This window comes from Coenobita brevimanus, chromosome 101 (genome assembly GCF_032717465.1).
Source record: "Coenobita brevimanus isolate Jiangsu-jjx chromosome 101, ASM3271746v2, whole genome shotgun sequence".
NCBI classification, from domain to species: Eukaryota; Metazoa; Arthropoda; class Malacostraca; order Decapoda; family Coenobitidae; genus Coenobita; species Coenobita brevimanus.
The window spans coordinates 68,864,671-68,878,051 of NC_137054.1; the positions used below are offsets into that span (position 1 = coordinate 68,864,671).

General features: G+C 43.4%; 1 protein-coding gene across 1 annotated transcript in view; it reads right to left on the reverse strand.

The window, feature by feature from the left end:
- Positions 1-657: 657 nt before the first annotated feature.
- The window catches only part of LOC145414974 (WD repeat domain phosphoinositide-interacting protein 3), a 42,939-nt gene continuing 30,215 nt past the window's right edge, over positions 658-13,381 (reverse strand). Inside the window, exon 8 of the mRNA XM_080284388.1 lies at positions 658-2,200. Coding sequence (XP_080140514.1) covers positions 2,094-2,200 — 107 coding nt within the window. The 3' untranslated portion in view covers positions 658-2,093. The remainder of the gene's footprint in view (positions 2,201-13,381) is intronic.

Sequence of the window (13,381 nt, forward strand, 5' to 3'; positions counted from 1 at the left end):
AATGATGCAATACGATGAACATGAGATGCAACCACTCCTGTGGGACATGTGGAAGACAGCAGGAAAGAGAGAGAGCAAGTGAGCAGGGGATGGACTGACCCAGCTGTTCAAATGGGTGTTGGGAGCTATGGGGTTTGTGCAGAAGCGTCAAAATGGGTTTCTGTGTATGTAAACACTGACGGCTCTAACAGGTGACGGTCAGCTTGCATGTGTGTCACCATGTGTAGTAGGCTTTTCATTTGCCACCTTCACTGGTATAGCACGAGAGATGCATCAAATACAGGGAGATGATCCTAACTTACTTCATACCGTTACAGTGATTTATTGATAACAAGGATGTGCTGTAAATAGTTCATCTTTGGACAATATTACCATGGTACAGTAATTGGCTACAATCATAAATGCATGCCTGATAAAAATAGTGCATCTAAATTTATATGCTCAAAATCTTTTACACATTCAAAATGTCCAAAGTTAAAGGCTCAATATTAATTTCTGAGGGGTAATTTTCAAGAATAAACATGCTAATTTCAGTGAACTGAACCTGAAATATCAATGAAAAACTTACTAGATATTATTCTAAAATCTCTGACACTCTTCTCTTTGTGACAAGTTGCAGTAAAGAAAATTAATGTTCTGGATAACGCTTTATTATATAACAAGTGCCTCTGCTGGATACTAATACACAAATTTTGTACTTACAAAACTGGTACAAACACAAAGCACACTAGGGTGGGAGCCACTTTCTTACATGCATCTATGAACATAATGACATAAAAGCTTGCATATATTCTTCATATACATTAAGCTACTGTGCGATACTGGAAAAAAAAAAAAAAAAGTTTTTCCATTCCAGTTATGGAATGAAATTATTGTAGTTCAAAAACTGTTTTTCAGTATGTTCATCTGCACTGAATATGTCACTACTGGAAGAAATGAGTGCTGAATTAATGCAAGGCTTTATTTGCAGAGAAAACCTCTCAGAAAGTGTGAAGTATGAGTTTCAAGTAAAGAATAATCTCCACTATTATCAATACTGTATACATGAAGTGCATTTTTGCACACAATGAGTGAGTGAGCTTTTGGGATTATTTTCCACACTGTAGTGTTGTGGGACGATAATTGTTCTGTGAATCATGAAATACAAAACTGAACTGAGTAACCTAGCACCTACTGGGAAAAAAAAAAAAAAAAACTGCTCTAGCTTTATTAGGTAATAAGTTATTCACCTCTGAAAAGCGTCATAGGCTAAGCTGGGCTGGGGCGCTCATTGTAATTTTCTGCCCATACACCAACAGTAAACTTCGCTCGCTCGCTCATATTAACCCAAAGAAATCAATTAATATGGTAATGCACCATAAATTGTAATCAAATTTCATCCAAACCTTTTCACAAAGTTTGACAGTGACAGCACACAAAATCTATTTTACTCATTTGTGATTAAGAAAAATAAATACAAATACAGTTCATGAAAATATTGAACCAACTTTTTCATTCACAATCTTGAATCAACTACATACAATTGTACTCTACATATATACAATATTCACTGAAGTAATTATACAGTACTGTACCAAAAATCACAATTCCTAATTTGTGACATATAAAAGCTAAGGAAATCATAATTAAAGAAAAAAAATAATGTACTGTATATACATTATTGCATAGGAAGCTCAGACACCTACTCTAATGTTTACCTCCTCACGTTACGTAAGAAAATCTTGAGAGGAAAAGGATGATGACAAAGACAGCTTACTGGATGTATAAGACAAGTGAAAATAAAGAGATAAAAATAATGAATTGAGGAGATTAATCACAAACACAATGGTGCATGAGTCTATACAAGAATACACTGGACTCTAATGAAGAAGTACTTCTTGAAAATTAGCACATAGGTCAACTCTGGAATGAAAGGGTGGACAACTGGACACAGTAACAATAGATTCAACAGGACTGTCACATCCATCTATGAATGAGAAGGCAAATGAGCAGAACAACCTCTAGAAGTTTTGAAGATCATCAGAAAGTCGGATGCTAAAGGACAATCAGTTGTTATGAATGTGGTACCATTGTTAAGTAGCTCCCAAGCCACACTATGCCTTGTCATCAGTCATCTCAAGAAAATGCGCATATACTTCCCTGCTGCATTCACCTTTACCGCTGAAGGTGTACTTGTAATAGCTGCCGTCGGCACATATAGCTGCAATGTGTATAAAACTATTAAACCAAGGTCTCCTTAACTGCCCTGCAAAATTAAAGGTTAAGAGCATCACTGTCTTCACCCAATTTTTCTTAATCAAAATGGACAGGCTGATTTGCATCTTCCACATAGTTATGTCTCTCTGATTTCATTCTTGCTACTTTCAGGTGTTTTTCTTCAGTTTAGATTTTTTGAATGGGGAGGGTTATATATAGCCTCCATTAATCTTTTTTTATAGGGGGTACTTCCATCAAATAAATAAAATTGTCTGGAGGAAGCAAGAATAAACTGAAATTATTTATCTATTTATTTCTTTTCTAAAGTCACTGGGTATGAAAGTTTAAAGCAAGGTTTTATGATCTCTCAGGGAACATGAATAACAGATTAAAGGAGAAAAGAAGTCACAGATGCAGGTAGTCCTTGATATAAAGGGGATGTGTTCAAAATTATAACTTGACACTAAGTACAGTAACTCCTCATTTTTTGCCGCTTGGATGTTCCGCCAAAACCGCGCGAAATGTGAAACATCGAAGTGTGAAGTTAAGAATCAATGGGAAATATAGAGAAGCGTTCCGGTGAGACATGTACCTACCCTATCAAAGGAAGGTGTGTTGAGGGTAGATGAGCTTGTTACCAGGTGACATGGGCCTCTCTGGGGAAGTCCCAACACCTAGGCTGAAGCCGTCAAAGTTGAACTCAGGCTCCAGCACCTCCACTTCCTCTCTGTCCACTTCTCCTTCTTCATCCACCCCTGCTGGCACATCCAAGTCTTGCAGAATAGCATCCACATTCTCTCTCTCCTGAAAATATCAAGTGACCCGGGCTTGTCTCTGCTCTTGTATGTTTCTGTTGTAGACGGCCATCACTTGAGACTTCAGATCAGTCAAGGTCGATAGGATGTTGGTAGCCTCAGTCATAGTCCTGGTGTATGCATCGAAGGTGGTTGCCATGTCGGTTATGGTGAACAGGGTCTGGGACAATTTCTGCATGCTCATCTTGCCCTCTACAGTGTGCTCTGGCCTTTTGTTCTCCTCTTCACTAGAGTTCATCTCTTCCTCTGTTATATCTACCACACCTGAGTCTAGGTCGTAGTGTATCAAGTGTTGTCTTACAGCCGTTTTGTCCACCTCTGATGTGTCTTGGCTTGTGTTTCTGATAGCTTCCACAGCAGCCACCAGAGTGTCGTCTTCCCTCTGCTGCTCACCTTCCGCAGTCAGGTGAGGGAAAAGTTTATTCCACCCGTGTGCTATAGTGGCTGGGGTAACTTTGTCGCCGTTGGCTGCTGGCTGGGAGCAGCAAAATGTAGGGAAATCAGTGAAGCGAGAGACAACTTGGAAACTTTTTTCTTGCGCGAAAAACGAGGTGTCAAAGTAAAATGCGTCCAAATACAAGGAGCTACTGTATCTACAACCAGAAACCATAATCCCATAAGGGGTGGCTGTTTGACTCTGAGTTAGTTGTTTTACGGGGAGGGGTACTACCATATAAACAAAATTACTACATAATAATATGGTACATAATGTAACATAAAAAGAGACAGGAAAGAATATTTAAAGGAGCCTGATTAATAACATGTTTGTTGAGAGAAAGAAGTTTGGGATATTGTTGACACGAGGACAATGATAGATCACCAAGATCAAATTCTATGACTGGCATGCAAGGTGAAACTCAGAGGAGCTTGGTAAATAAATGGCAAAAGGAGAACTCAAAGTGAGACTAAATGACAAGAAGCTGAGAAACAAAGCAATGGAAATTAAATATAAACTTATTATAGTGGAAGATAGTGTCACTTAACTCTGAACAAACTGCATTGGAAATCAAGGTATGTCTAGTTCGGAATGCTCAAGCTGTGTGGTGTTGCAATTGCAACAGTTAATAAGAGAGGTACAATTTATGGGATGTACAGATTGAATGAACAAAGAGAAAAAGAAAACGTGGCTATGGTTGATGCAAGAAAGGGGTTTTAATGAATAGGAGAATATTCCTTGAAAATAATGAGGAAAAATATGAGGTAAATGATGATCTGAAAAGAAAAATGAATGCAAAATATTCTGAAAACTGGAAACCATTTGAAAAGAAGTGCACAATGTATGAGTGTAAAGAATGTGAGGAATGAAAGAGGAAGAATACTATCTATCTATCTATCTATCTATAGCCCGACGCCCTAATCCCGCAAAGGGTGGCCGCAGACAAAACGCCTCCAAGTCACTCTGTCACCCACCATTTGACTACCCTCCCCCCAACTCACCCCCCCCTCCCTCATATACCTCTCAACTCCATCCCTCCACCTCATCCTCGGTCTACCCCTCCCTCTCCCTCCCTCCACCTCACCTACATACACCCTCTTAGTCAGTCTTTCATTCTCCGTTCTCTCCACATGTCCAAACCACCTCAGTGTATTTCTCCTAATCTTCTCAACCACATCCACATCTACCCCACAACGTTCCTTCACTTCTTCATTCGTCAACCCGTCCCTCCATGTCACTCCACATGCTCCTCTCAAGTACAGTAACTCATTTCCACTGCTCTCACTCTTGACTTGTTCCCCTCTTGCAAGGTCCACGCCTCGCTTCCATACGTCAGGGTAGGGATCACAATACTATCATGCAGTGACTTCTTAACTTCCATACTCACCTCCCTATTTCTCATCACTGCTTTCAGTGTACCAACAACCTTCCTTCCCTGCTGTACCCTTTCACGTACTTCATCCCCCAAAGTTCCATCCTTACTCATCACACTACCCAAGTACTTGAATGCACTCACATTCTCCATATCCTCACCATCCAACCTCACTGCACACTCTGTGACTTCATTCCTCTCAAACACCATAACTTTACTTTTGTTTACATTAACTTTCAGCTTCCTCCTCCTACACACTGTCCCAAATTCATTCACCAAACCTTGCAACTCCCATTCATCTTCACTCAACAATACTGTACTGTATTATCAGCAAACAACAACATCGGAAGTTTCCAAATCTCACCCTCATTCATTAGGGCCACCTCCACATCCACTGCCCTACCTTGCACCTCCTTTACAACCCCATCCATATATATATTAAACAGCCATGGAGACATCACACGCCCCTGTTTCAGTCCCACATTGAGATCAAAGAACTCACTCAGCTCACCATCCACTCGCACGGTAGCCCTAGCTCCCTCGTACATACTCTTCACAGCACTCAACAATTTCCCCTCCATTCTATATATTCTTAACACCTTTCACATACCTTGCCTATCTATTCTGTCATAAGTTTTCTCCAAGTCCATGAAGGCAGCATACACTTTCCTTCCCTTCTCTAGATACTTCACCACTAAACATCTTAGAACAAATATCTGATCTACACACCCTTTTCCCTTCCTAAATCCCCCTTGTTCTTCTCCAACTAGCTCTTCTGTCATATGCCTAACCCTATCAATGAGTATTCTACCATATATTTTACCAGTCACACTAAGAAGGCAAATACCCCTATGGTTACCACATACTTCTCTCTCCCCTTTTCCTTTGTACAGAGGAACAATTATACCTGATTTCCAGTCCTCTGGAACCCTTCCCTCTTCCCAAGCCAATCTACACAACTTCCATATCCACTCCACAACAATCTCACCCCCATACCTAAGCATTTCACCAAACACTCCATCAATTCCTGGGGCCTTTCCCAGCTTAATCTTCTTCATCGCTTCCACTACTTCCGACCTACTGATCTCTTCCTCCCTCCTCTCATCTCTTCTTCTCCCAGCCATTTCCCAACCACTTATACTCACACTGCTCTCACTCTCTACATTCAACAAATCCTCAAAGTGCTCCTTCCATCTCCTCAATTTCTCTCTCTTCTCCACCAACAATCTATTATTTCTATCTTTCACTCCCCTATTATTTCCCCTTTCACACTGCCTTACTTTCTTTACCTCCTTCCAAAACAATTTCTTACTCTCCCTCCATTTCACACTCAGATTCCTCCCAAACTCTTCATCCACTTTCTTCTTACTCTCCTTCACCAGTCTCTTAACCTCCCTTCTCCTGCTCACATATACCTCTCTCTTCTCTCTCTCATCTTCTCCCCTACTTCTACTCGCCAACCATTCACCATATGCCTTCTTCTTTTGTTCCACAGCTCGTTTCACCTCATCATTCCACCATGCTGTCCCTTGCACACCCTTGCATCTCCTCCTCACTCCACAAACCGCCTCACACACTGCGCCTATCTCTTCCGTGAATATCTTACATATGTCTTCCACCCCTTCTATCTGCTCTAGCTCATACCTTCCCAATCTTTCTTCCACTATGCTCTTATACTCTGTCATTTTCTCACTATCTTGCAATTTCTCCACTCTTCTCACAGGAGCTGCTTCCTCCTGTCTTCCCCTTCGCCTCCTCAACCACTTTCTTTGCATCTTTACCTTGGCCATCACTAAGTGATGGTCCGAGACTCCATTCCCCCACCCTCTCCACACTCTTGCATCCAACACTTCCACACACACGTAGTCTATCATTGCCTTTCGTTCAACAAGTTCACCATCCATCCTCCTCATCACTCTCCATGTATACCAGTGGATCATCTTATGACGAAAGTAGATGTTGGCTATTGCCAACCCCTTACAAGCACAGATGTCCACCAATGCACTACCATTCCCATCTACTTCAGCTGGCACACCCCACTGACCAACCACTCCATCCACTCGTACATTCCCAACTTTGCCATTCATGTCTCCAATCAACAGCACTCTCTCGCTCATCTCAAACTTGTCCATACATGCTTCTACTCTCGCCCAAAACTCATCTTCCACTCTTGCCACTCGATCCTCCGTTGGAGCATACACACATACAATCGCCCATGCTTGTATACCTACTTTCATCCTCACCCATACAATCCTTGCACCCACTGTTCCATACTCTCTTATATTCTCCTTCCACTTCTAGCTTATCATCAGACATACTCCCTCTCTTGCCCTCTCATTCTCACTGACTCCCGCACATATACCTACACCATATTCCCATTCTCTCACCCTTTCACCTTTCCATTTAGTTTCAGTCAATCCACATATATCCACTTTTGCATCCTCAAGCACCTGAACAATCTCTCTCTCTTTCACTTCATCATTCACTCCTCTCACATTCCATGTTCCCACCCTAAGAATGTCCTTTGTCCGTTCCTTAGTCGTCAACGTATGGTCCGTCCGGGTCCGAGGCGCTTTGTTCGCTTTTTTAGTTAGTTCTTTTTACGGGGTGGGGCACTAACCCACCCCCAACCCTTTTAGTCGCCTCGTACGACAAGCAGGGATACTGGGGGAGTATTCTTGAAAACCCCCTACCCCCAGGGGAAATAATGTAATGAGCAGATGCAAAGAATATATTGAAAGGCTGATGAATAAGAAAGATGAAAGCAGGCCAGTACTAATTAAGTAAATTGGCTTTGCTGGTGTGCATAGAAGGAATGTGGGGTCAGAATGTGACTCTGACAAGAGAAGAAGCTGGGAAGAGGCTGCAAAAAGGGAAAGGGGGCTGGCACTGATGAAGTACAGTACTGTACTGTAAAGGCAGATATGATTAAATGTAATGAAGACAGTTGATTAAAATGCTTGCTGCAAATGTCAGAATGCTTGTATGAATGGAACTGTACTATAGTGATGTGGAGGGCTAACACTGTGCTTCTGTACAAAAGTTAAAGCGATCAAAGTGAGTGTATAATTTGAGGGAGAAGTCTGCTAACATACTGTATGTAGGAAAGGTATATGGATAAATAATTAGAGAAATGGTATAAATTAATCAGAAATGTCTGATGAGTAGCAACCAGGGTAGTTTCAAATGTGGAAGGGGATGTGTGGATCAAAAATCTGCTGTGAAACAAATACTGTAATGGAACAAACCTATGAGATGGACTGTAAGGTATGTATGGCATTTATGGATATGGTAAAGTACTCTCTATGTAGTGCTGCTCTCAGGTGCCTGCCCTTTCCCTTCTTCCTTCCTTCTTTCCATCCTTCCTCTTCTGTCTGTCTTTCCTTCATTCTTTCCTCTTCATTCCGCCTACAGGTTACTCTACACTGAGTGACAAGCTGAATGGTATCCTACGTTACTATGCTGGATGGTAACCATATAACCAAATTATGACGCCTGATGGTTTAGTGGGCAATTATGGCGCTCAAATAGAATTGAGCTGGTGTTGGTTTATATCAATGGGGTGGTTGGGGTTTACTGCTCATATAATGCCAATCAAGGATGAGTGAGGCTGGTCACACTCATCTTAAATGTTAGGACCAACTTGCCTAGTCCCGGGCTCCTACACTCCTCATGGGGCAACACTGGATTAGATGATGAATGTATGTAAAGTACATGAAAATGTGAAGGGAGAAGGATTATGGAAGGTTTCACATATACATGGTGTGGATGACTTTATTTTGTGGAGTTTAAGTATGCTAGTGATTTTACCTGACTGGGTTACAGACTGCAAAGTGGATCGAATAAGAAATTTTTGGATAACCGGACATAATACCATTTGATCAATGGGGTTATGTTTGAGGCCAAGGGGAAACCCCCCCCCAAAAAAAAAAAAAAAAAAAAACTAGACTAGTTCCAAGCCCTCCTCTAATACTTTATCGCATTACTTTCCTTAACTGTATCACCTATAGGTATGATAAAAAGGAAATAATAATGAGATGTGGTGTAAAAATATCAGAATAAACTCGCAAAACATGGGTAACAACCTTCAGGTGGTGCTGGGTACTTGGTGAGTCATCATCATGGTCATACATACACACACCCCATGGCTGGGGGTACAGGTGGTGTCTCTGGGGATTCACTCATCATCCTCAGGAACACTCACATCAGGAGAGAGAGAGAGAGTGTGTGTGTGTGTGTGTGTGTGTGTGTGTGTGTGTGTGTGTGTGTGTGTGTGTGTGTGTGTGTGTGTGTGTGTGTGTGTGTGTGTGCGCGCGTGTGTGAGAGAGAGAGGTGAAGATGCAGAGAAAAATGAGTCAGGTGAGTCATTGGTGAGTGTTGTGAGACGTGGATATGCAGTTCATCAAATGGTGGAGGATCACAGCTTCTCCTTGCTGCTAGTTGAGGGCCTTGATGTAAAGAAGGTGGAAATGCTGGGATGCCTGGCAGCCCTCCTTTTCTCCAGCAGGAGCTCACTGTAGCATTGACAGCTTTGTCCACAAAGGACACAGACAAGTAACTCCGAGCCGGATTCACGTCCCTCTCCCGAAAGAGGTATATCAGTTATTCAGTCCTGGTGAGGGTCTTCCACAGAGCTGCCATGTCCTGCATCATCACAGGCTCTTCCATGTCCTCATCCTATATGTTCATAAGCTCTTCGCTGGGGAGCTCCTCCCTGTGGCTCTCCAACACATCCTGGACATCTTGTTCATCAATGTCTCAGAATCCGGCATTGTGCGACATGTCCACGATGTCCTGCCGCACCCCCCTAATGATGCACTCCTTTTCTTCCTCCTCGCTCGCTGGGAGCCCGATAATGGAGTGGATGAACTCCGGCCACAACTTGCGTCACGGGTCCCTCTCCCGAAAAAGATTTATCAGTTACTCAGTCCTGGTGAGAATCTTCCGCAGAGCTGCCATGTCCTGCATCAGCACAGGCTCTTCCTTGTCCTCCTCCTGAACATGCACACACTCCTGCATATTCATAAGATATTCACAGACGAGCTCCTCGCTAAGACTCTCCAACACATGCCGGACATCTATGTTCATCTATGTCCTTGAATCCATGCGACATGTCCACAATGTCCTGTTGCATCTCCTTGATGATGCACTCCCTCTCTTCCTCCTCACTTGCAGGCTGGAAACCTGGCAGAGGAGTGGATGCATTCTGGGCACAACTTGTGCCACATGCCATTCACTGCTGAAGTTGACACTTCATACCATGGAGCAGTGATGTTATTAATGGTGCAGTGGATACTGCCCTATGCTGTCACACTTGCAGGAGTTGCCTGAGTCCCACAACTGCTGCAAGGTGCACCACAGGTACAAAGCTTTAAATGTAGCAATGACTCCCTGGTCCATCAACTGCAGTAGGGCAGTAGTGTTGGGGGAAGAAGAGCAACACTAATGTTCTCTAGCCGGTCGCCCATGGAGGCAGGGTGGAGCTTCGTGCATTGTCAATGATGTTTTCCTCAGCGTGGGCACACAAGGTGGGGGACAAGTAGCTGACTATGTAGGACTGGCACAATACTGAGGTCATCCAGGCCCTGGTGCTGGATTTCCAAACTACATCATGCATGCAATCTGCCAAGGCATGGGGATTTTCTGCATGGTACTCCAACAGCAGCTTCAGTTTAAGTTGTCCCTGGCATTTTCTCCCAGCTGGAGTGCCACATAATCCTCTGCAGCCTTAAAACCTGGTGTCCTCTTCTCCTCCACTACCATGAATGTCTTCAAAGAAATCCTCTTCCAGTACCACCTCATTTTATTGAAACTGACAACTTCTGGGCTGTATCTGCTCTCCTCTATGTGTGTCTTTTGCTCCCTAAGCAACACTGCTATAGCTGCGTGGTTGGCACTGGGGGACCTCACTGGTGAGCAACACGTGCCACAGACCAGTGCACTCCTTGTAGTGGCCAAACCGACCTGGATGTACCTTGAATACATCCTTAGGCTCCACCTCCAGGATTTTCTTTATGTTGTACCACAAAGAGAAAGCCCTGATCTTCGAGCCCAGTGGCATGCTCCTTCATTTCTTGGTCCTGAACCCATATTGTCAACAGCGACTCCACCTACTACATTGCTGGGTTCCTAGCCTTCATGATCCACTCAGCACTGAAGGAGGATACCTGCTGCCCTCCAGCTAACAGGCCAGCAGACTTCTTGATGATATTGATGATTGACTTGGGTATCCACAGCATGTTAGCAATGTTACCAGCATCCTGGCTACACTGATGCTACCTCACAACATCAGCTTCACTTCCAGTGACAATACTCCTTTGGTGCTTCACCTTCCCTTCAACAGGGACAGCACTCTGAGCACCATGCCTCCCATCAGGGGTAGCATTTCCGAGAGACAATATCACTGACTTTCAGTTACTGGGTATTTCACTCACACACACACACACACAAAATAATAATATTAATAATAATAATTAAAATAAAAAATAAAGTACACACAGCACTGCCCTTCAATCACTACCACTGCACACAAATGACTGCACGGGGTCCTAGAAGTTATGCAGCTGAGTGAGAGAGCGATGCAATGCAACAAACTTGCACTGACAACAAGAAATGCAATCATTACAGACAGCAGACAGACAGACAGACAGACGAGAGAGAGAGAGAGAGAGAGAGAGAATGGGGACTGGAGGGGCCCAGCTGTTGTTCAAAGCAGTGGAGAAAGCTGAGAGGTTTGCACAGAAGTGTTGGAACAGGTTTCTGCACATGCAGACACTGGCAGTCATCTTAGCTATGACAGGTGACAGTCGGCTTGAGTGTGTCTCTTCATGTATGGCAGGCTTTTCGTTTGCCATCTTCATCGTTACAGTAGGAGCGAAGCGTCGAATAAAAGAAGACGGTCCTGACTTATTCACACTGAATGTATTGTTTTGTCTATAAAGGCTCCAACATGCTTGCATGCATCAGCCTTGGTCACTTAATGAAGGCTCTCCATGTCGCTTGATCTTTGACAGCCCCCCTATTCAGTCACTTATCCCTGAGATCACACTCTATGACCTTGTTCCAAGTCTTTATTGGTCTGTCGCTTGAAACCTTATCTGACGGTCACATTTCTCACCCTCTGCACTCAACTGTCACATTCCTAAACCATTTCAGTCTACCATTTCTCATCACAACACCAACACATTTAAGTCCAATCCCTCCTCTCAACTCTTCAGTCGCAATACTAGACTCCCCCCCCCCCAGGCCTCCTATGAAGGACGCACAATACATCCATCTAATCAGTGTCACTTCTGTATGAATATCCTCTTCCTTTACTGCCCAGGTCTCACTACCGCATACAGAGATCCCTTAGCACAAAGGGAGAGTCCTCTCAATGTTTGGTGATGCAACAGTTTCCTGAACTTTCTCCAACCACCCCTTATCCTAGCCACAGAGCTAGCTCCAGCTCCACCTTCAGTACTCGTACACAGCATGTCCCCCAAAATAACAAAATTCCTCAACACACTCAAGAGACTCTCCTGCAAAATCAATCTTTTCATGCCTTACAATCTCTACATGCTCTCCCTGACACACCGCACATATGAAATCAGCATTATTTTGCAGTCTACCTTTAATACTATTACATCCACAATATTTCTTAGGTGCCCAAACATCACAAACTGCACAATGAAGTTAGTTCCCACACTCTTGTGGCAAACTGCACATGGTGACACTCTCTCTCTGATTTGACAGTACTGCCACCAGCCCTAGATATCACCACTTTTATTCATCTGCATTAATTTCAAAACCTTGTGCCCCATTGCGTCTCTCCATTTTCTGAATCTTTCCTCCACCTCCACTTTCATTCCTTGCAATCAACACTGAATCATCAGCAAACAACATCTCTCATGGGAGTCCATTTCTGAAATCAAGTATGAAAGCTCCCAGCATCATGACAAACAATAAGGGGCTCAAGACTGACCCCTGATGCATGCCAGCATTCATGGAAAACTACTACTCAAATCTCAACTTATTCTCACTTAGGTGCCAGCACCCCCATTCACAGCCATCACCACTCTAATCAGCCACTCCTTGATTCCAAGCTTTCTCATTGCTCACTTCCCAACCTCCCTAGGCACTCTGACAATAGCCTTCTCCATTGTCAGGCGGTGGCTGAATCGGTAGAGAGGCAGCCTGCAGTCCTGATGGACCAAGGTTCGAATCCCGGCTGGGGCAGGGAACAGTTTAAGGATTTGAATTTCAATAAAAGCAGACTTTCCTGTTATACCAGATGACCCGCCGACATGTCATAAAAGTACTCCCGCTAATACCAATACACCAGTCCTGTATGAGACAGCCCTAGCATGTATTCAATATGGACGGTGGGTGTTAGCGCCGAAGTGGTGACATGTAGAGAGGTGTATGGTATGTAGGAGGACTACTGGGCCTTGAGAGCAGGCTGTGAAGCCTATGCCCAAAGTCGGACACTAAAAAAAAAAAAAAAAAAAAAAAAAAAAAAAAAAGTACAGATCTCTTTTCGTTCTTTTATAGTTTTCCTGAAGTTGTCGGACATCAGTGGTC